General features: G+C 32.8%; 1 protein-coding gene across 1 annotated transcript in view; it reads left to right on the top strand.

Annotated features, from left to right (window-relative positions):
* Window positions 1-25,621, top strand: part of LOC122710582 — a 35,093-nt gene that overhangs the window by 1,315 nt on the left and 8,157 nt on the right. The window contains exons 2-4 of the mRNA XM_043928506.1: window positions 16,216-16,301; window positions 17,100-17,187; window positions 21,064-21,227. Of these exons, the coding sequence (XP_043784441.1) occupies window positions 16,216-16,301; window positions 17,100-17,187; window positions 21,064-21,227 (338 nt within the window). The remainder of the gene's footprint in view (window positions 1-16,215; window positions 16,302-17,099; window positions 17,188-21,063; window positions 21,228-25,621) is intronic.

The following is a 25,621-nucleotide window of genomic DNA, read 5'->3' as shown; positions in this document are numbered from 1 at the left end:
CATTATGTACTAAAAACCACGAAAACTTTCAGAAAATGCAGCATTAAGAATCTCATTAAATTTCAAGTCACGAGTCACAGACTAGTCGTGTCTCAATTGTGCTGCCGTTGTTCAGAGTAATACTACAATGAAACTACAATAACACTACAATAGATACAATTTCTAAACACGTAAGATACAGTTCTTCCTAGCTAGTCCGACAACCAAAATCATTTATTATTCTTGTAAAACCCGTTATGCGGGTCGTATCATCCCGATAATATGCACGGTACAATTGCTACAACATGAGTGTTTATAATATTTCAATTAAAATATAGTATTTTTTCATGTTTCAAAATATATCGAAACTATATCATTTCCTTTAATTCATAACTTTACGTAGAGGGATCTAAAATCTAGGGATCCCTAGATCTAGGAATCTAATTTATACCTTTTAATAAAAATCTTTTCACACATGTTTAAAAAGCAATTATTAAAATATAATTATTATATCCACATTATAGATCAACAATTTTATACTTATAATACTTCAAATAAAATATTCTATTTTTCATTTTTCAAATTGTATCGAAACTATGTCATTTCCTTTAAACCGAAGCCAATTTTACGTAGAGAGATCTAAAATCTAGGGATCCCTAGATTTAGGAATCTAATTTATACATACATGTTTAAAAAAAAAATTATTAAAAATAGAATAATATTCTAGGATACTATACTCCACGTTGTAGATCAATAATTCTAACTCTGATTAATTAAAAAATATTCCAGAAAAGAAAAGTCCCCCTTTTTTTTTTCTAATTCATTCTCAACTCAATTCCATCCAGACAGAGAAGAGGAGGTCAATCGCGATCCGTGACTCGAAAATTTGAAAAATGGATTCGTCCGTCGACTTTCACTGTTCGCCCGGCCACTTCCTGTCCCGAAAGACCAATTTATCATCGATTCTCATTCGCCGCACGCGTCTGCCCCAACACAGGCAAAACACACGCGGCCACAAGCGTCTGAAATGGTACAACATTACCATGAGAAAATCTGACATTTCTGTATCGCGTACACGCTAACACCCACGCGTTACTTAACTCGTTACGTTGATACACGTCAGATCTTAGGCAACCGTGCACAATTAAACATGTACACACGCAACGAGCCTCCGCGAGGATTCATCAGCCTTCGAGTCTCCGCTATTGCGGACAGACGCTTCGGTCAGCTCGATTGTTTCCTAGTTTCGCTCGAGCAACATCTTTCATGGTTTTGCTTACTAGATGAAATAGAATTCGATTTCCTTTCGAAAAATAACATTGATAACAGAAATCACTAATTTTAGAGATACTACAATGAAACTACAATAGATACAATTTCTAAGCACGTGAGATACAGTTCTTCCTATATATTTTTAACGAGGGATTGGATAATAATTTTGAGGATATTCGTAGGATTAAAGTTACGCAAAAGAGTAATAAATTATATATATATAAAAAAAAGTGATCGTGCTCAACGATTATAAAATCGAGAAAAGTTTTCTGAAATTCGTCGGGATGTTTTACTTCCTTGTAAAAATTGTAATTAAAAGTAAAAGAAAGAGTTTTAGCAAGAAGCCATCAAACGGCTCTAACGAGCAGTTATTAAACACTTTGCTTTTCCTCTTCATTCAACAAAGTGATATAAACGGTAGAAACGGAGGAGGAGACGTCATCTCCATAAGGAGTCGTTTCCTTGCCGAGTTTCCGGTAAATTGTTTGACGTAAATGTCGAAGGGGATCGCAAGTGGATTTTCCTTGCCAATTATCGCTGATCGATCGATGTAATTGAGAATCATTTAACCGTGTACAATAGCGTAATTATTATATATATATAAATTGTGAATAAGCTTTAATGTTAAAAAAAAAATGTGTTTATAAAAATATTTGTTTTCGTCTGAAAATTGCGGTGTCTAAAAATTAAAAAGTAAAATTGGATTATGGGGTCCGATCGAGATGAATGAATTCGAAGTAGTTCGAGGACGAAACACGCGAACCACTTACGAGGAAAATTCGCTCGGTCGTGTCCGACCTGTATCGTCTCGTACTACTTGCGCTGGAATCTCCATTTCGGTTCACGAAGCATTGAAGTAAATACTATCGCTGTCGTTGAGAAAATATTAGTCTTGCAAAGTTTTTAATAAGGATTCTAATATTATAATAATTATTTATAACATCGTTATTGAGAAAATAATTAATTGTTAACAAAATTTTTAATTTTTGGTCATAGTATGATGAGAAGAGATAATTGAAAAATTGATTACCATTAATTTTGTGATTATTAAAGAAAAATCTAATTGGACCAAATATGATTTAACGTATATCAGTTCTTTTGACGTAATCTATTAAATATGATGAATCTTGGTGTCCTATAATCGTCGTTCATTCACGAGAAACAATTATTAATATTTACAAATAGGATGCAAGAAAAATTCTTTTTGCAGATATAATATAAATAATAATCCTCTTTATAATTCTATTAAATTATTATACAATATTTTGAAAATTGTGAATTTATACATTTATAATTTTATTTAAACAATGAAGATTCATATTGTTGTATAATTATAGTTTGAATAATCATTTGAAAAATATGTAATACGTTTTTTCGAAGGTCATTTTTCTTATTCGTTATCGAATAACACAGATTAAAAGAATCGAAATGTTATTTGGAAATTGAGGAGGAGGATTTGATTGAACCGTGCAATTTTCGATTAAATGACTCGAATCGATGTTTCTCGGAGTTCCATGTCATTTTATCGTGACCGAGAATCTTTATTTCTTTCAATTACGCTAACTACTCATTGCTTCCTCGATTCAAGAAGATATCGATCTGAGATTTCGAAGGACTGTGCGATAAATCACGATGAAAAACCCGAACGTTTATTAAGATGTACAATTTTCTAATTGTTGGATTATTCAAGTTTTTTTAAAAATTTGAAAACGTTTTATAATTGTGATATATCTTTCAAGTATCTTTTAATAATTGAATTAAATTTCGTTTTTTTTTTTTTTTTTTTTTAATTATCGTTAACTATCGTTAATTATTATTAACCATCAGAAGCAAGCGATTACGAATAATTGAATTTAATTATTAACCTTCAATAATATTAAATCACAGGATAAATCACAGAGGCAAAGGTTTAATGAAGCAATAAGAAAATATTAAAATTCATCGAATTAAATTGAATTTATTTTTTTAAATAATATTTTATTTATCGATATTTATTATTTGTATTCCTTAATTTGAATCATTTCATATATAAAAAAAATTATTTTTCATAAAGAATTGTCTTCTCATCCTTGTAAATAATGTTTATAAATTGCTGCTATTTAGTCGCAAGGGATATCCCATGGAATATCCCTAATTAAATTCCAAGCTTGAATAACCATGTTTCGCAACGTTTGGTCGTGCATTATATAAAATAGACAGAAACTCATTATTTTATACATCGTTAACTTTATTACCATCACTATGGTAATCGTTGCAACTCATTTCAATATAGATTAAATATCACGTTTTAGTTGGCCGATATATCTACAATGTTATGCAAAAATCTTACACTTGCATACTATTTTTTATCAGTGTTCACCAGACTGACACAAATATTTAAATATTTCTTGTAGAAAAATTCTATAAATGTAATATATGATGGGTGGATTTAAGAGTAGATTTTTTTTTAATTTATTATTACAAGTTCACTTTTCTTGATCTAGGGATCCCTAGATTCCTTTCTCTGATAATTTTATCAGAGAATCAAAAAGTGAAAAAATGCATAAGATTCGAAGTATTTCGATACATTTTGAAAAAAAATAAGTTAAATTTTGAAGAAAATAAATAACACAAGTTGTCAAACACAAAGAATTGATCATAGACATTTCGGGAAATTTTTAAACGAGCCATAGTTGTTCTCTGCGATATTCAATCGACTCGCGAGTTCCATTCGATAAGATGTAATTTTTTTTCATCTTGAAAATTTCCTGTTCAGTGAAATTAAGGACACGGTGGAACAGGGGAGACTATCGCGAAGGACGTTGCACTCCGACTAGAGGATGCTTGTGTTTACAACCGTAGTGGATTTACGGTAGAACGAGCACGTGCATTATTAAATTATTAATCGTCGTAATTGCTCATATAGGACGATAACCGTAACACGAGTATGTTCCACTTTTCGTGAAATTCCACAGTCAGAGTAGATGGTAATCTCACAAATGTACATATGCAAAAATTGGAAACCAAAGAGTTTGATAGGTGAATTAAATTAAATTTAATTTTCCAGATCTAGGGATCCCTAGATTCCTAAAAAAGAGCGCGATTTCTTTGATAATTTCAATCAAGAGTTCAGAGAATCAAGAATGCATAAGATTTGAAAAGAATAACTTAGATTTAATTTTCTATCCCTAAATCTAGGGATCCCTAGATTTCAGATATATATATATATATATTTAAAATAAAAATTTGAAATAAATTTCAATAATAGCAAGATTATTTTCACTAAGAAGAGGTAGTTTAGTATTTTGCAACTTGTCCATCATTGTGCCCATCAATTCTCAAGTTTTTCGAATTATCAAACTAGGAGGGCTATTGTACGTGATATAGAAACGAGATGAAGAAGTTCCAAAGAAATCTTTCAAACAATGAAAGTGCATTTCATTGTCGAATGATAGTAGAATAATTATTCTTTTAAGTTTACAATTCTTTAAAGAGAAATTTACGAAAGGCTCTCGCGTATTGACATTGAAACAACGATTTTATTGTATTTGTTTAAAGTAAAAGTAAAAGATCGTGACTCATCACAGGGATTGTGAAATTAATGTGAAAATAGAGGTAGGGAAGGAATGAAATTGAATAGAATTTTATATACCGTTACGATGATAAACAATTTATTTCGCAATACTTGAATACTTTTATCCAAGATTTCACACGCGAGATTATTAAATTATCGATTTCCTTGCTCCCCCCCCTCCCCTCCCTCTTGTAATTTCTACAATTGACAATCGTCAAAAACGATATAATTACTTCAAATATAATTTCAATCGCATCTCATATCAAGTTCACTTTCTAATATATTCTATAATTGTATCACAAATAAAACACGTGATTTAAAAAAAATATGCGAATCGATTCTCAATTCCTGACATACCAGATCTCCCTCCACTCTTTTTTTTTTTTTTTTTTCCTTTTTCTTTTTATAACGAGAATACATTAACCTCGAAAGAAGACCGCTTCCGTCGTGCGTAATCGCACACTCTCGCGCGAACCAACACGAGAGCACAACCAGCACACTTTCTCTCTCGAAACTACGAGCTATCAAACATTTACTCTTCCCAGTCGTCCTCGTAGTCCTCTCCGTCGTCCCATTGATACACTTAAATATATACATAAAATACGAAAGCATTGCAACGCGATAAAAAGAAGGAAGAAGCAACATCATCATCGTCATCATCAATTCGTATGACGAATCGCGACGTGTACAACAGTCCCTTGGCTTTCTCCTCTTCGCGAAATTTGATAGGGGAAATTACACTATATAGAATAACCTTCGAACGAGATCCGGATTTCTGGGTTTATTGAAGAATCGTGGATGTAGAAATATAATATAGAAACAATATAGAAATTGGTGGTGATGTTGGTGCAATAGAATATTCGTGCAGTTTAAGTTTCCCCGGAAGGCGAAATTGAGGGAAATCGTCGAAATTGTCTTTGGAAATTGGATAAAAATTGTAGGTGATTTTCTAAATCGAGAAATCTCGAGTTTAATTATTCGCGGCGGTGGGAAAGTGATTTTAGGGAAAGAATCGGGCGATTTCGAGAGAATTGCCCATTGTAAAAGTGTATTAAAAATTGATCGAGGAACGAGTTTGAGTGGTTTTTATCTCGATCGTTCACGGTGACAATATGGCCTCTCGTGGCAGTGACCTATCACGATCCAAGTTAAAAAATTCGTTCGTTTGGTTCGAGATAGGTCATAATTATTGCTACATTTATATATACCTTTGTTGATACAAATGTCGTAATCGAATATATTTAAAATAATAATATTAATGGAAAGAGGTACAGATTCGTTTTAATTATTAAATATTCTATAATTAATCAAGATGAAGAAATGGAGGGAAGAGGGTTGATCCGATAACGAAGCGACACGACGATTTTTAACTCGAGCAATTTTTATTTCTATCGATAGATCGATAAATAATTGATTTTAAAAGAGCAACGACACCGTTCGATTACGCGGCGAAAAGTTACGTAAAATTATTGTCACACCTGCGTGTTGTCTTCTCGCGATTATGGTAAGAAGCGTGCGTAACGAGGATAACGATGTCAAAGACGAGATGAAGTCAAGGAGAGCGACTTTCAACGTCGATCTTTCTTTTTCTCTCGTTCGTGATTTTTATTTTCCCTTTCTTATTTATTACCACTACGATTTTTTGTCAGTCGTAATTGGGTACTTATCGACCAATTATCGAAAAAAAAAAAATGACATCTAGGGAATTTTCTTTATCTTCGTTTAAGTTACGTAATAAAAAGGAAAATTTCAATCTTTCTTTTTTTTTCTTTTTCTTTTATCTTATTTCTGAAGTATTAAAAAGTAAAAATAAAAAAAAAAAAAAAAGAAATTATATTCTCTTTTTCTCAGAAAACAATAATTACTGTTACTGTTATATCGATGATTTATTCGGTTTAAATGTCATTGTTGCCTGCTGTAACCTAACCTAACCCAACGTAAAATTTAAAAAGCGCGCGTATACTGAAATTATCCGATCGTATAGGTCGATAATCCGCGTTCCATTGTTCAATGGGAGTGCAAGCAGTGTTCGATATCTTCGATCGTCGATACATCGTGGCGTAGAATTATTAAATGGAAAGAGAAATCGAACGGGCGATCGATTGTTTAAAACGTAATAGTAATTGATGTATTAATTGCGCATATGCACATTCTTAATTAGAATTTATTTGCATTTTATTTAAATGAATTACGGATTTATTTTTAACCTTCGAGATACGATTGTATTATTAGAAATAGGAAATGCATTCTTTCGTTATTTCTTTATTATTATTATCTATTTAACGTTAAATATTTATAGTTATCGTTATTAATCGTATATCTTTAGAATTTTCGTTTAGAGATGGCTCTTTTTTTTTTTTTTAAATTCGATAAAACAAGAAAGATGTGTATTTAGAAAAATAAATTTATAAGAAAAAAAAAAATGTAAAAATACTTGTGACAAATATCTAGTTGGCAAATGATTTCACCTTTATTGCATATATTATTGCATAATAAAAATCGATATCCTTGAGAATCAGAAGAATCAGAAGAGAGAGAAAAAAAAATTCAGAAATGACATTCACTTACATAAAAATTAACGAATGTGCCGAATTTTTGATTTCATCGCTTTCACTTTTATTTGCCTGCCTCAAATATTTGTAATATGCACAAAGTAAAAAGTTCACGCGTAATTTTTATAAAGAAACGTTATGATACAATTTCAATTTAAAAAGAGCAAGATGCACAATGACGTATTATACGAAATTAATTCGTATCAAATCGGAAAAATTGATATATTCTTCGATGCAATAAATTATTTTCGAGATCGAGCGAAAAAACACGCTATCCAAATTTCTTCAAAGTAACTTTTTAACAATTATTTACAGAGAAAAGATTGGATACATTTTTTATTCAAGTTGAACGAATTATTATTTTTCATTAATTCTTTCATTTTCTTTCTCCCACTCTTTTTCTTTTTAGGAAAGATTTCTAGAAGTAACTGAAAAGATGCGTGGAATTTTACGTTGCGACATATCTCTCGAAAAAAAAAGTACTAAAAAAAGATAGTCTATTTGAACTATAGAGATTCGAAAGTTACCAAGAAATATTATTCATCGTTTTAAAAGAGATTCGCATGGAAGTTCAAATATATTGCAACATTGCAACTCTTACAAAATATCGCAACTTTGGAAAAAAAAAAATAATATTAGATAAAAACATCGAAAGGAAGACGTGTACAGAAGTTTTAAAGTAATTATCGAATGACACCTTTCCAAGAAAGAAAAAAAATTACTAGATTTATAGGGATTTGAATCACCATTATCATATTCCCCTAGAATTTCTAACAACGATGGAATACTTTCGAATTTAGCAAAAAGTTGTAGATTACATTCAATAAACGTATTGAAAAATAACAGATTCTCTAGACAAGATGGTTCAAATAAGGATATACGCCATTCGTATATCTCAACTGGATTTCAACTGGATAATCGTGGTCACGGCGACCTTCGATCGCGAGTTGGAAAGACTTGTCCGCCATGGATCCGCTTTTCTCATGGGCAAACGTGTCGGGCCACTCTCGACCAACGTCGTCCCAGAAGCACTTTCACCTACGGATACTTCCTCGACATCAACATCGATTTTATTCCCGTTTTATCGCTCGAGGAAACGGCCGACCCTCGCTCATTCACCGGACCGCTCTTCTTTTTCCCTTCAACCGCCTTTCCACTCGAGATCGGAAGAAATAACGTCCATGTTAGGTCGACATTGATATTTCTTCACCAAAATTCATGCTCTGAGATTCAACAGATGTTATATTTTCTTGCATTCTTTTACTTTACGGTATTTATGCATTCTAGTTTTAGATTAGGTTAGGCTGCCATTTTTCAATAAGATTGAAATTTGCCGCGAAATTTGAATTCCAAATCGTAAAGTGTTTGCTTTTAACTTTCTGCATATTGAATTAGAGAATGATACATGCAGTTAGTGTTATTCTCTGATCTCGAAATAACGTTTAAGTTAGGTCGACATTGATATTTCTTCACCAAAATTCATGTTTTGAGATTCAACAGATGTTATATTTTCTTGCATTCTTTTACTTTACGGTATTTAAGTTAAATCGACATTGATATTTCTTCATCAAAATTCATGCTCTGAGATTCAAATTATATTATATACTTTCTTGCATTTACTTTATGATATTTATGCATGCTAGTTTTAGATTAGGTTAGGTTAGGTTGCCATTTTTTAACAAGATTGAAATTTGCCGCGAAATTTGAATTCCAAATCGTAAAGTGTTTGCTTTTAACTTTCTGCACATTGAAATTTTAGAATGTGATACGTGTACATACAGTTAGTGTGATTCTCTGATCTCGAAATAACGTCCAGGTTGATATTTCTTCACCAAAATTCATATTCTGAGATTCAAAGAATATTATATACTTTCTTGCATTCATTCGTTTTACTTTACGATAGTTTTAGATTAGGTTAGGTTAGGTCGCCATTTTTCAACAAGATTGAATTCCAAACCGTAAAATGTTTGCTTTTAACTTTCTGTACATACAATTTTTGCAATAAAGTATAATATCGAACAATTTAATAAATTTTCGTTAATTTTTCGGAGCAATATTTATTATTTTTGCTGAAAAATGATCGAAATTGACTATAGATTAGAAGATCGGTGCAGTATCCAGAATTGTGAAGCACGTCTTTGAAAGACGAGGGAAAGAATGGACAAGGTCTCTGCCTTGCGCGTTGTGCAAACAACAATGAAACTAGCGCAAAACGATCGTGCAATCGCTCGAACAGAATTGCTCAACGCCTTTAATCCTTTGATGCGTTTCACGAACCCACGAGTTTCGATATTTATTCAAACTAATCCTCTTAATTCAGACTTCGATTATATATTTACATAATATCTCTTTTCTCTAAATTTTTCGTCCGCAACGTGGATCAATCCCAACTTATTTTTCGCACCAAAAAAAAAAAAAAAAACATCGAAATGATATACAACAAGATTTAAATTTGCCGCGAAATTTGAATTCCAAATCGTAAAGTGTTTTTAGAGTGTGATATATATAATATGCAGTTAATGTATCGTTTCTATAAGAAAAGAAGAGCTTCTCGAAGAAAGCATTTCTCTAAAGATGGCGGGAAATAAAGATGATTGGTGGATGGAAACCTTGAAACGCTCTCAAGTACAAAGGGTTAATTTACGACCTTGCCACACCGCTATATCTCACCGGCTTTATAACATTCTCCACTGGATACGAGTCACGAGTACTCGTTGATTCAGTGTCAGTGGGTCAACGGAAACTGGAGAAATCTTTCTCCTCCGACTACGTGCCTCTTCTTGCATCTTCTTTGCCACCTCCAAAAATCGATCCGCCCAAAAGAATTCGACAAACACTCTCTTTAAACGATATAAATTTGTCATCGATCTAAAAATGAATCCTCGATCCAGTCCTCGATCTATCATCCTTTCCTTCATTCTTTTCTTTTCCAATTGTGTATCTCCTTCCTTTCTTCTTTTTTTTCTCTCCTTTTGGACTCGATCCTATTGCGCCGGTTACTGTTACTTTCACGTCTCCTGGACGAGAGAAGTGAACGTATCACGATTTTTTACCGTTCGAGTCGGAAAGGGGATTTTTATCGAAATGGAGAGAACGATGGTTCGATCTGTGGAAGGCGAGGTGGCTTTTTTTTTTTTTTTTTTTTTTTTTTTTTTTTTTTTCAGTAGCAACGATACAATTCTCCTTGTCGATAAACTGTATCGGTGAAGGTGAGCTGGGAATGGAGATAGTGAGAGGAGACGTCTGACTTTCGACGAGCTTCCTTTTCCGTCTTACGCTTTTTCACGCGATTTAAGGAAACGGGTTCTAATGGCGCGTGCATCGCAAATTCTGCATTGCCGACGGAGGGATCAAACGAAGAATCATATTGAGGAAAAATAATACGAATTTCGTGACGTTCCCATTTATTAATTTTAAAATTATTTTTAATTTATAATTTTCTGAAAAAGGTTAGATCTTTTCTGGAAGAGGAGAAAATAAATTTTTATCGATTTAGCTCCTCGAGCCGGACAGACTTCTTGTGCGTTACTCGTGTATCTGTATCCGGTAGCTGGTAAATACCCATCACGCTCGTTTAATAATCATTATGCGCACGATCCTCTCTAAGAGACGAAGATCGTTCTCTCGCGATAGAAACCGTTGAATGTATACCGGTTATTGTGGTTTTTCCTTTTGTACTTCTTCTTAACCTTTTCAAATTATAGCTACACGTGTAATATATATATATATATGTATATACGCACATTTTGTTACACACTTTAGAGGATTGGAAATGTTGTTTGCAAGCGAATAACTCTTTTTCGAGCCCAGCCAGTGGGACTTTTTCTATGGAAATGTTGCGTTTTCCATTGCGATTCCTTTTAGAGAAGAGAGATGCAACGCAAGATGGACGCCTCGTAAAATGTTGGATTGAGATTTATTTCTCGATTATGATGATGTATTTGAAAAAGCGTACATTTCTTTTTTTTTTTTTTCGAGAAAAGTTTCTTTTATCATTATTATTGAATTGGGGTTAAGTTTAAAGAGTTGGATCAAGTTTTATCGATGGGCAGGAAAGTTTTATCGAAGAATTATCGAAGGTGGAAGAAATGAAGGAGACGCGTTACTGTAAGATGTTGCTTTAAGATTCGGTCCTCGTCTACTTTCTAAGTGGCCTCTCTGAAAGTTGTGAGTGAATATCACTTTAATGTGGGAGAAATTTGTATTTATATTAATCCATTGAATCGTATTTTGAATTATTATTCAAGTCAAGTGGTTGGAAAAACGAGTTTTTTTTGAATCGAGTGAAATAAAGGATTAATTACGAGTATATCTGATGTACGCTTGATCTATATTTTTTCTAATAACAATACGAAGCAATAGAAAGAGTTTATCTATCCTATTTGATCGGATAACAAAACATCGTAGTAGGAAATGGAGAACTGCGTTCGAAACGTTATTATCTTATTATTTATATAAATTTCGTTCGTGGAAACTTTTACTTTTACATAAAAAAAAAAAAAAAAAAAAAGGAAAGAAAAGAATTATATAAAAATCTTTCCATTTCAAAAATCCCACGCAATCGATTAAACACTTTCCTCGAACCACTTCTAATAAACCTCTTATCTAACCTAAAATGGTAATTTCCTCGACGCTTATAAATTACGAAGGAATTTTCTTTTCTTCTTTTCTTTTTTTTCAAAAGCTCCTCGATACGGTAGAAAAGGAAATCGTTCGAGACCGGATTAAGAAACGGCGAGGGAACTTCCGCGTTGGAGTGGGAAAGAAACAAGGGAATGAAAATGCTTACCTCTCTTCGATTCTTAATTGCTCGTTGATTGATGGCTCCATAGATCTTACAGATCATTGGGACAAGGTGAAATCCGTGTAAAACCGTGTTTGGAAAATTGCACGTGTTTTAATCCATAACTTCCTTACGTGTATATAGCTTAAAGAATTACCGACACATGGTATTGGCAGAAAATTTTACTAGAATACGTATAATATCCCTAGGAAGTTTGCTAAGTTTAGAGTATATTGTTCGAAGTCAAAACATTTATATATTTAGGGAAGAAAATGTTGGATTAAGATATATTATATATCTTAAACAGTTTTAAGAAACGTAATAATCAAAAATTAAATCTTGGATGAGGAATCGATCGAAGCGAGCGTATCGAAAATATTTTAACGATCGAAACGGAAATCGGGGCGATAATCCTCGAGAGTCGGAAGTTTTCTTGTTACACAAGAATGTGAAAGTTCTTCTACACCACTATCACACGATTGGGAGAACCGAAATTCCGAAAATTCATCCGCGTATCGATATTGGGATGGGCAGAAATCGGTAATCGAATCGAGACATTTTCCTTCTCTGACATTGAATTCGATCTATTATTCGGAGAAACGAGACGAGGAAAAGTTTCACGCGTCGATGAGACGAGCGTCGTCGAGTGAAGGTGAATAAACGATAAAGAGAAATACAAAGTCGACATTTATCGACGTGGAAAAAAAAAAAAAGAAAAAAGGAAAAAGGAAACGAAGTCTATTCGATTTCTAGAATAAAATAAATATATATATAATAATATCGATAAAATAAAATAAAAATGGCGTTATTACGTAATAACAATAAAATTTCACGATAAAATAATTTGTCGGATGGATCAGATGCTTTTTTATTCGTTAAACTTGTTTTATATATATATATATACAAATAAAGATGGTTGTCAGGATTTATGAAAGGATACGAGAAAGTGTTATACAGTGAATGAGTTAAGTATCGAGAAAGTAATAATATTGCAGATGAGTAAGATACTCGTTGCAATGAAAGTAACATTATGCGTGAAATCAACGTTGATTTATTGCCAAGAGTGTGCAAGATGTCGATCGTTTTTGATATTTCTTTATATGAGAATAGAACGATTGGAACGAACCCGTAAAACAGACTTGCAATTAAACGTTAAATTTATTGTTTTTAATATTTTCCGTTCGTTTACAATCACTTTCAATCCACATCTAATTCAAATTTATTCAAATTCTTTCCCCACGTTCGATCCGATTACGTGCCTGTTTCTCCCCACAATCGTTCACCAATCGCATTTCGAAATCGAATCGAACGAGAGGAAAGTTCAAACAAACAAACCCGTTCCGGCTTAAACCCATCACTCGCGTGACCCCGTATCGCGGTTAAGGTCGCGGTTCGATCGATTCGATCTCGGCGGATTTAAAAATGGCGAGCTACGCGAGAGGATGCGTTTTCCCACGAATTGGAAAAAGAGGAAAAAGAAATGGGGAGAGGGGGAAAGGAAAAAAATTTCCATACAAACGGGCGACGAGCGTTCGAAGAAAAATAACGAGTCTTTATTAAACAGGTTCTCTTTCTTCCACCGACTTTCTTAACGCTTTCGAAAGCCGTGAAAGGAATTTCGTGCCGCGTTCCCCTCGATAACGGCCGATACATGCTTCAATTTCGTTCTTCTTTCTTTCCTGTTCCCCTTCGAGGGCCCGATCTTCTTGAACCAAGTCTCGCCACAACACAAGCTGTGTATACGTTTGGGCCGAGTTAGAACGAGGGACGCTCAAAGTTTTGAAAATTTTTCCCAAACTTTTCCGCTTTTTGAGTAAAAATATATATACCGATCGATCGATCGATCGATCGTTGGATCCGACTTTTTCTCTTTTATGGAAAGACAAGATCCTTCTACGCAAGGATTCTCGAGCTTGCTCCGGTTTCTGTTTCGCCCCGAGGGAAGAAGAGACCCCCACCTTCTCCTTTGTGTCCACCTACGTGCGCGCGAATATCGTCGAAAGTCGAAATCGAGGGGCCCAGTGTTTCCCAACTCGGCCCCTGTCAAAATACAAAACCGCCTCTTTTTCTCCCCGTGTAAATATTATGGATTGGCACGGGTTGCTAGAACTGTCAAACAGATTCGATTCGATCGATTTCAGAAAATTTTCGATAATAAATTATTAATATTCGTTCCGAGAGCGTGTGATTTCGTTTATGGGGAGGAGATGATTGTGGTGAAACGTTTGAATCAACGGTATCATCTCGACGTGAAAGAGAATTCAGTTTGAAAGTCGAGTGAAAGGTTAGGTTTTAGATTGAGTTTGAAGGTTAGGTTATAATTACGCTTTGTAAATACACGTTGTGAATTTGATCCATGGATAAATGTAAGTGTTATAATATGAATGTTTATTAAAATTGTATATGGTTCGTAAATTGAAATTTCGAAGCGTGGAAATTTAAAGGCTCGTGGAGATATTAAGAGATAAAAAAAAATAAAAAAAAAAAGGAAAGGAAGAAAAATTTGAATGGAAAAGGATTAGAAGAAATATTGTAAAAGTTGGGAAGGTTCGTCTATTTTTACGAGCGTTCAAGCGAAAAAGGAATGCGCGAAAGATGTTAAGAAATGAGAATAACGAAATACCTATTCGACGCGATTTATGGTATGAAAGGTCAACGATTACGAAGTAATCGATGTCTTTCTCTCTCTCTCTCTCTCTTTCTCGAGATCCTTCTCGATGCTACTCACCCACACACCCGGCTCACTTTCGAAAAAATTCCGATTAATTCAGTCGTTCTCAACTCTACGTTCTCTCCTTTGTTTTCTGATAATCCTTCTCTCTTCATTGTTATTAATAAATCGATCGACTTTTTAACTTTCTTCCGATTCAAATTTATTGGCGCCAATTTTAAATAATTCGAGAAGAAAGAAAAAAGAAACTGGAAGAAACAAAAGTTGCAAAACTAAAAAAAAAATATACCTTAATGTCTTTTTCCAGATTAACCATACATTTAAAAAAAAATCTTTGTTTAATCTTTATAACAAACACTTTCATTCGATCGAAACGAATGTTATATTTCGTACTTGTTATAATTCGTTAATCGATTAAAAATTATAAGATTAAATCTTTATCCGAAATCGAAAAATTTCACCAAGGATAAAAAGATTCCTCTTCCTCTTTTTTTCTTTTTTCTTCTTCACGGAAGATCGTGCGCGTTTCGTTCACGTGAATGAAAGAAACTTCACGTACGTCGTAAAAATTACTAGTGCAATATATTCGCAATACGTATAACGGTCGGACGGTATTATTACCACGGGACGAGAGGGAAAGGTTGTAAATATAAAAGTTTTCGACGCGTAACGCGAGATTCGGATGGCAATATAATCGAGAAAGAAAAATTTTTCGCAAGAGATCTTCGAACGAACCAATTGCTGCTCTTGATCTTTTATATATATGTATATATATATACACCTTTCTCTCTTTCCGTGTCTATCTCTATCCTCCTTTCTCCGTCTGTCTATCCTTTTCCAGCGGCGGAATCCCTCCTGCTCCCGCAGAGAAAGTATGCGACGTTCAGCGACGACAACATTCGTGAACTCGCATACCGACGATTCTAAAGATATCTGGAAGCATTCGCCAAATGACGAGAATCGCGTCATTTCGAGTTATATGGTAAAAGCGATATTGTTAATTATATCGTTGTGACTACGCGTATGACTCGGTTGGTAAGTAGGCCACTTCCCTTATCTATGGAGAACGTCGATGAATGGAAAGAAATATTTTTTTTATCGCTTTACGGAAATTACACGGAAATTCAAATATACGAATTCATTCACCTTCGTTTCCCCAAGCATCTACAAAAGTATTTCTCTTGTAACGGGAAACTAATTTTACATATCTGTTGCATTTTCAGAAGAATTTTTGTCAAGAAATTGAAGGAAAGTTAAAAAAAAAAAAATAATTAAATTTGTATATTAAAAATTATTGAATTTTTCGTACGTAAATTTAATGACAGAGTTCTTTTAATATAATTTATTTTTAGCGTTGCTTCAAATTAAATTGGAAACTAATCGGAATTCCTTTTTTCGTTTCCAGATGCAGTTTGGGATTACTGTCGATCGTAACTTTTACGGTGCTAGTAGCGATCGCGTCGACGACAGTTCATCAATTCGATATTTCAGGCGAGTAGAAATTTTTAGTAGCAATTATATTATGTAAAATGAATAACAATGAATGAATATTTATAGACTGTTTTAAATATTTGCATAATATTCTACTATGTCTTGTTAATAATTTAAAATCTGATAATGAAAATGGAAATTTTTCCGAAAAATCTTGATCAAATATATAAATGTTCATTTTTACATTTTTAAAATTATGAATTTTAATCAATCCTTACTTATTGATTACTAAATTTCACTACTTAAATTTCCGATTTGCATACGATCCCGGTAAAGAATTTGGCCTTCAATTGTGCAAAATTGTGGAATTTCTCAAAAATTCTTCAATTTGCAAAGTTCAAGGAATATCTCTGCCACACGTGTTGCGGCAAAATCAATGTTTTTGTATTTTTTCAATCGATGTAAAAAGAAAAAAAAAATGTTATGCAACGTAACTGTTACAATTTTGAGGGCAACGATCGAGGACAATAGTGAGATTCCTCTCACGCTGTATCGAAAATCGATCGTTGTTGTTGTTGTTATTGTTGATGATGTTGCATGGTTACATCACAAACTTCGAAAGAATATCTCGTTAGTATTAAGGAACTCGTTAATGTAATCGTCCTTTGTGTCGCGTGCTAACGCGCTAATTAATCTTTACGATCAAAAAAAAAAAATAAATAAAAAAAAAGGATAGTAAATAATTAAAAAAATTTCAAAATAACAAATTTATTTCGCATTAAACATTTTCGTTCGAATATTTTTTTCTTTTTTCCATGGTATTAAGGATATCCTTGTAAATTTGTTTTTCATCCACAGATTATCTGTATGGGATAGATCACGATTTACAGGCAAGAGCACGTGCAGGAATCGAGGCCGAAAGATTTACCTATCAAACGAAGGCTAGGTGAGCTTCCCTATCTATTCTCATTAATTTTATAGTAGTAGAAACTTCGATATATACCCATCATAACGATTTTTGCATATTGATCTTTATTAACCATCTTCTTTCTCGCATTTAATTATAATATATATATATATATAAAAAAAAATATCACCGTTTATGATAATTTCGTTTCCATTAGTCATTAAAATGTTTAAGAAAATTTAAAATATTAAAAATAAGTGTTTATGTAAATTATCGTGAAAAGAAACTTGCATTAAAGTACACGTAATTAAATATAATCGAGTGATAAAAATAAGTTTGTTAAATGCGCGATTAAAAAGTAATTATTCGCAGCCGATTGAACACGTTTGAAGAATAATAAATGGCGTCGAACCGCGTCGATTCGTCACTTTCACGTGATTAATTGTGCAACAGAAGCCAACGTTACTTTTCATTCAAGGTAACGTGACAGTTTCGTTAGGTTCAATGTAATTACCTAATTCACTCTCCCCGCTCAATTTTTCTATCTACTGGAGATATAGAAGGTCGCTTGCTTCATTGAATTTATAATGGAACTCGTCACGGTTAACTTACTGCAACTTCTTGATGAAAAAAAGATGTTACTTTTCGTAGAGCGTGAAATAATTTATCTAATTTAAATTTAAATTTAAAAGAAGAATTATATCGTTATATATTATATACAAATATTTGTTTCATGATTAATTCAACTTAACGTATTTCAAATAATATATTTAAAATTTATTAAAAAAAAAAGAAAAAGTTAGGTTATGTTTCACGCGTATCGTACGTGTGTAAAAATACGTATTTGAAAAAAATAATAGTGTAGCGATCATTTTTCAGAATTCTTACGCAACGTTTTTTTCTTTCCAAAGAAAAGAAACTTGATCTAATTCGTGGAGAAAACTTTAAACCGAGAAGATTAAAAGCTCATCAATCTGACGAAACGTAAGAGATCGTTGTACGTATCGTAATTATCGAACTATACGTGATACCTTTCGCCGAATCGGAGAATGTGGTTGAACGTATAGAAAGTGAATCGGAATTACGAGAAGATACGAGCTATTTCTCTTCTCTTCTACGTTACGAAACCTCGCAAAAATTTATTCCAGAAAGAGAGGAACCATGTTGAGAGGAATCGGCGAATATTTATTTATGCTTTTGAGTAATTCTCTGAAAGAATCCGAAAGATTCGCTGTCGACGAGTGATTATCTTTTTTGGAATGTTGTTTCGAACAAAGAAAGGAAGAACTTTAAACGAAACGCGATGTTAACGAAATTCTTTTCAACGTTTTAAGTTTTACATTACCATCGATAATCGAATCGTTATTTCTATATTTTATACTTTATATTTTTGTATTCGTCGAATTATCGAATATTTAAATGTAATTAATGACTCTAAGTATTAATAAATATAATCGATAGTCACGAATTATAAAGGCCATTCACTTTATCTTTTTTTCCTATGTATACATTGCAAATTATCGAAAATTCGCTAAAATTTATTTCCTATATTTCAATAAAATTTTAAAATCCCGCTAATTAACGAGGAAAAAATTTTTTTCACATTACAATAAAAAACGACATAACCTCTCTCGTTTACCTCGTTTATTTACGTTCAGAAAAATTTCCATAAACGCTCGCTTCGTGCGAATACTAAAACCATAACAAAGAAGCGTCTTTAAATCCATAACCTTACCACAACACAATACAACACCATCACCTTGCCTTTAAACTTCAATTACCATACCGTATTATTATTATTATATATTCCTCTTTCATTCGTCAATTCGTTGGACAAACGAAAAGACAAACAAATAAATCAGTTTGGCAAACAAACGTTTAAGGAAGGATCACCTACGACGAGATGAGGAAGTCAAAGTCGGGCCGAGAATAATAAAAAGGTATCGAAGAGCGAACGTGGCGAGGCGCGAGCGGTCCGTCCTTCCTGCTCCATTTTCCTTCTTTTTCTCGCCGCTGGGAGCGCCACGAGCGAACTTTTACTTTCATGGCCGAGAAAAGGAGTGTCGGCGTGCCGTCCTTCCGTGCAGCAGCGGCATTTCAACCACGAGGAAGGTTTCTCGGTACGACCATTAACGGTGCTATCCCCTTTCCACGGCCGTGTGTTGGCAAGCGCCACACCGCAGGCCCTACCACTTCCTCGCCACGATCGAAACCATAACGGTAGGCTGGTTTGCGGTATTCCATTACCGATTTCTTTATTTTGGAACGTTTTGACAGTAAATTATTTTACCGGTCAAGCAAGAATTGAAATTTAATTTTAATCGACCAAATTTTTAATTCTTCTTTTTTTCATCGAGCAGCCAAAGGATCAATTATTAATTTTAATAGAATTTAATATTCATCAATTTTCTAGTAAATTTGACAATTGATAGCCTCTATAAAGTTGGATTTTAACTTTTGAATGATTTTATTATTTATGAAGAGAAATATATCTTTCTTTGCACTTTTTCTCTTCTTCTTTCATTACTTTTAGAAGATAAAATTGATTTTAGAGGACAACGAGTATTTTATTGATTCCCATCCAATAAGGATTCTCTCAATACCAATTAAGTTAGGATCAGGATACACAACGAGTCGTCTTTTTCTCATTCTTTCCACTTAAAGCTACCTATCTTTTACTTTTTACCTACGTTGTATCTCGATTTCAGAATCAGTCTGTACAATCGTATATATCTTCTTGTGAAACGCATCGCCGGGGGCCTTCCTGACTGACCGAGAATTTCATGCTCATCGTTCTTTGCTCCATGTCTCCGTGTTGGAAGGCCGGTTCTTCTTTTTTTTCTTCTTTCTTTTTTATTTCTTACTACCGATAGAAAGTAGCCACGTTCGGTTTAATTACAAGCGACAGGGTCGCTCCTTGCTCTCTTCCTTTCCTTTTCTACGGAGAAACGAACTGTGTCGTCGTGTGTATATATGTATGTGTGTGTATACACGTTTGAACTTGATTATCGAATTGCGTGCACACTTTTATTTCTTATTATTTGAGCGAAGCGTGAAAAATGTTTAGAATTTTTTTAAAATTATATAAGACCCTCTTACATAATTTTTCTCTCCCTTTTTATATAATAGAACGAGCTAACTTGTTTCGACTCGAAATAATTTTTCTCATCAAATAATAATAATAATAATAATAATAATAATAATAATAAAACTAAATTAATCTAACGAATTCTAACGAATTTCTAAAACGAATTAAGGATAAAGAAGACGCGTAATTCTCTCTCTCTCTCTCTCTCTCTCTCTCAAAAAAAAAGATCTCGTTCTTTCGATTATTCTTCGTCCGCAGGGAACTGTAGTTCCTCTAATTGATAATACTGTCATAAGAGCTACGATACAACTACGGATATTGTTCCCGCGGAGCAATTTATACGTACACGCATACCACGCGATCCTTTACCAATTTGATTTATAGCCGTGCCACATGCATCGGCGGATTACAACTTCTTATTGTTGGAAGATTCGAACGTGGGCTCGCATATGACTCATTCCCGTGAATTAATACTTCCTCGTTATTGATGGAAACGACGATAGTGAATGGAAAAATTCTTTCTCTTTCGTATCGTTTTTTCGTATCCCTTTGTTATATTCTTCTCTTTCTCTCTCTCTGCGAGTAGAGAGAGAGAGAGTGAACGTCGAACCAATCGATATTAGAATGAAAATGGACGAATTTTATAGATATTTTATAATCATTGAAAAAATAATGGATAGTTTTGAGAATGTTTAAAATATGGTATTTTATTGAGATGCGAATTATTCTTCGTGTATTTTATTTTTAATTTTAATTTTTTTAATCATTCGATATTTAGGGAAGATGGATCAGATATTTTTTTTATTTCTTATTTATTCGTCAATCAGGTATCAAAATACGAAAGATGCGCCTTGCAGAATCAAAGGGGACAGGCCTTGCCCGCCAAGCAAGTACAGGACACCTTCAGGCACTTGCAACAACGTGAGACATCCTGTTTGGGGTGCTCGTAGCGCGCCATTTTTGAAAATGTTGCCACCAGCGTATTCGGACGGTGAGTGATATATTTAATCGCAAGTTCGAACACGATTCGATTCGATTATTTGATTCAAATAATTTTGAAATTCTTAAGATATTCTTTGATTTATATATCGTTGAATTAAATTCGAGGAATAGATCTCGATACCATATCCCAAGTTAATTGTTTATTTTTTCTAGTTACTTTCTAGTTACATATATAAATGTGATTAAATTTATGTGATAAATTTTTTTAAAAAAATTTTCTGCTTATTCCGCGTATGAAATATATAGCTGCGTTTTAATGCTCGTTTCAGAAAGAATTTCAGAATTATCAGGAATTATACTAGCGGGATATCGAGATTATAAGAAAATTGAAAACTCGTAAAAATATACGATGTATAAGATTGAAATGTCAATTTTTTATTGCGACTGCAATCAAACTGAAAGAATTTCTCGTGGAATTTACGAGCTACAATACTAACAAGAAACGTTAATAACTGTATCCGACATCAATAATTATTATAATATAGGAAAAGCGAGTAGTAGCGAGAAATTACCTTTCTTATTATTACAAATCATTAAACGAGTCATACATCTATACATTTTAATACTTTAAAACTAAACAATTAAATAACTAAAATTATTTATGGATGTTTCATTGAAATTTTATCGAATATAGCAAAAAACATATCATCTCTTATACTATCTCGTGTCTAATTTCATTATCTATGAATTATCTTTCCTTCTCACACATAAATCTTCGCGTTATCGTTTTTTTTCTATTCCAAGATGGAACGTTCAATATAGTTGCATATTTATAAGTATTAACCAATCCTCCATAATTACCAAATATTAAGAAAAAAAATTCGAATATTAAAAATGCAAAAACAAGACAGCATACAAACACTATATATCAATCATATTTAAATCATCTACAACTATTAAATAATAAAAAATAAAAAAAAAATAATTCGAATGTTATTTTTACGAAAAACAAATATATTAACGTACATACTTAAAAGTGGCCACTTTTCATGGACCAATCTATACTCGCGATGATTCCTCAATCGATAACCAGGTCTAAACGATTGCCGTAGTTATACGCACTTCCTGTAACGCGAAAGGAAAGTGAAAATTGGAACGAGGCAGATTCATTTCGAAGAACGTTGGCATGCTTGTCTGGATTAGAAACTGCGAATTAGCATGCTAGAGGGAGCGGAGAGCGAATGAAATAGAGAGTCCCTAGGCGAGCATCGATTGCACCATCATTGGTGTGAATAATCTATTCCACCTGCGATCTTTTACTGTTCGATTTTTCTAAGTCTTATTCTCTTATAGACCAAACACAATTATTCCGGCAATAATATACCTTTCGGACAAAAAAAAAAAAAAAGAAAAAAAAAAAGAGACGTTAAAAAAATTTTTCTCAAGAAAAAGAAAGTATATTGGAAGAATGAAACAAATGATGTGCGGTTTGATGGTTCGATGTGATATTACGTGCAATGATTAATTAATTTTGACGTAAGTTGAAAGCTGCTGAATCGACAAGGTGAGAGTTGATTAAGATAGATTATATATATATAATTCAATATTACTGGACATGTTTTCTACACATAATTAGTAAGATCTAGATTAGTTGTAAAAAAAATGCAATAAAATAAATAAACAAATAAAAGCATCAATGAATTCTTGAAGAAAAAGTTAGTTAGATATAAAATTCCATAACTTTCGATAGAAACGTCGTAGAATGATATCTCAAAGCTCATTTTAAAGGGGAAGGAGTCTAGAATAGCGTAGGATGACAAAGATTTTCTGGGGAGTCTTTCCCCTTTAATGACAAATTAAATTCTTCGAGCGATTTTTGAGAGAAAAATTCTAAATCTTTGAAATTTCATAACTTTGGATACAGATATCGTAGAATGATCACTCAAAGTTCATTTTAAAGGGGAAAGTATATAGAATAACGTAGAATGACACAGCTTTTCCGGAGACTGCTTTCTTTCTAATCACAAATTAAATTCTTCGAGCGATTCATGAAGGAAAAATTCTAAATCTTTGAAATAGCTTAACTTTTGACACAGACGTCGTAGAATGACGACTCAAAGCTCATATTAAATGGGAAGGAGTCTAGAATAGCGAAGGATGCCACAGTTTTTCCGGGGACTGTTTCCCTTTTAATGACGAATTAAATTCCTCGAGCGATTCATGAAGGAAAAATTCTAAATCTTTGAAATAGCATAACGTTTGACACAGACGTCGTAGAATGACGACTCAAAGCTCATATTAAATGGGAAGGATTCTAGAATAGCGTAGGATGCCTCAGTTTTTCCGGGGACTGTTTTTTATTTAATGACGAATTAAATTCTTCGAGCGATTCATGGAGGAAAAATTCTAAATCTTTGAAATAGCATAACTTTTGACACAGACGTCGTAGAATGACGACTCAAAGCTCATATTAAATGGGAAGGAGTCTGGAATAGCGTAGGATGCCTCAGTTTTTTCGGGGACTGTTTTTTATTCAATGACGAATTAAATTCTTCGAGCGATTCATGAAGGAAAAATTCTAAATCTTTGAATTGGCACAACTTTTGACACAGACTTCGTAGAATGATCAATCAAAGCTCGTTTCAAAGGGGAAAGAGTCTAGAATAGCGTAGAATGACACAGTTTTTCCTGGGACTGTTTCCCTTTTAATGACGAATTAAATTCTTCGAGCGATTCATGAAGGAAAAATTCTAAATCTTTGAAAAAGCATAACTTTTGACACAGACGTCGTAGAATGACGACTCAAAGCTCATATTAAATAGGAAGGAGTCTAGAATAGCGTAGCATGCCACAGTTTTTTCGGGGACTGTTTCCCTTTTAATGACGAATTAAATTCTTCGAGCAATTCTTGTGAGAGAAAAGTCCTAAATCTTTGAAATAGCATAACTTTTGACAGACGTCGTAGAATGACGACTCAAAGCTCACATTAAATGGGAAGGAGTCTAGAATAGCGTAGGATGCCTCAGTTTTTCCGGGGACTGTTTTTTATTTAATGACGAATTAAATTCTTCGAGCGATTCATGAAGGAAAAATTCTAAATCTTTGAAATAGCATAAGTTTTGACACAGACGTCGTAGAATGACGACTCAAAGCTCATATTAAATGGGCAGGAGTCTAGAATAGCGTAGCATGCCTCAGTTTTTCCGCGGACTGTTTTTTATTTAAGGACGAATTAAATTCTTCGAGCGATTCATAAAGGAAAAATTCTAAATCTTTGATATCGCATAACTTTTGATACAGACGTCGTAGAATGACGACTCAAAGCTCATATTAAATGGGCAGGAGTCTAGAATAGCGTAGGATGCCTCAGTTTTTCCGGGGACTGTTTTTTATTTAATGACGAATTAAATTCTTCGAGCGATTCATGTAGGAAAAATTCTAAATCTTTGAAATAGCATAACTTTTGACACAGACGTCGTAGAATGATCACTCAAAGCTCATTTTGAAGGGGAAGAAGTTTAGAATGGCATAGGATGCCACAGTTTTTCCGGGGACTCTTTTATAAAAAATAATTTTAAAGTGAGATGATCCTTTAAATCATTTGGTTTTATAATATAAATGAAAAATATATTAACGTATTTTCTTAATATTTTTTTATTAAGGAAACTTTGATAGCGCTCAGTATGATAAAAAAAAACAGTTAAAAATTTTAAATATGTATATTCCAAAAAATGAGAAACTGTGAAAAATAAAAATAAAATGTTATAGCTGCAGAAGAAAAGTAACAAGTATGTATTTTAGTTATTTAATTTGAAGAACTTTTTGAAATTGTAAAAATTTGAAATTATTTCCAGGAACTGCCGATATTCTGAGAATTTGACGTCACTTCTAAGAATTGGCAAAATTCTAAGAATTTGTCGTCATTTCTATTAATTGCTGAAATTTTTTAATAATTTTAATTATACCGAGATTTGTATTGCAGAACTATAATCCTATAGAAGATTATACATGAAATTTTTGTTGTAATTTCGTATATTTTAATATACTTACTTTTTTTTACTTACCTTTCTGCATTGACATATTTTCAGGAAGTAATCATTTTTTCATCATTTTACTTAAATCTAAGGGATTTAGGACAGTTTTATACTTATTTCTTAATTGCAGTAATAAAACAATGTATTTTATTAATAATATGTTACAATATTTTTTAATTACATAAAATATATATCAACCTAACTAAAATGTATAAAAATATATATATAAACTACATAGAAAAATTAATTACATTGTAATTTGTATTGTTTTTTTATTATAATAACGCTAGTTACTCTCAGTTACTAATATATATTAATTAAAAAATAAATAATTTAGTGCTCTATGCATTGTATTATTAATATTAAATTTCTATATATATACAAAATTATTAATATTATTCAATAAAAA

The sequence above is a fragment of the Apis laboriosa genome, unplaced genomic scaffold (assembly GCF_014066325.1).
Source record: "Apis laboriosa isolate Shangri-la unplaced genomic scaffold, ASM1406632v1 scaffold14_cov150, whole genome shotgun sequence".
In the NCBI taxonomy this organism is placed as follows: Eukaryota; Metazoa; Arthropoda; class Insecta; order Hymenoptera; family Apidae; genus Apis; species Apis laboriosa.
The sequence above is the reverse complement of the archived record's forward strand: the minus strand, read 5'-3'. Positions and strand labels throughout refer to the sequence as shown.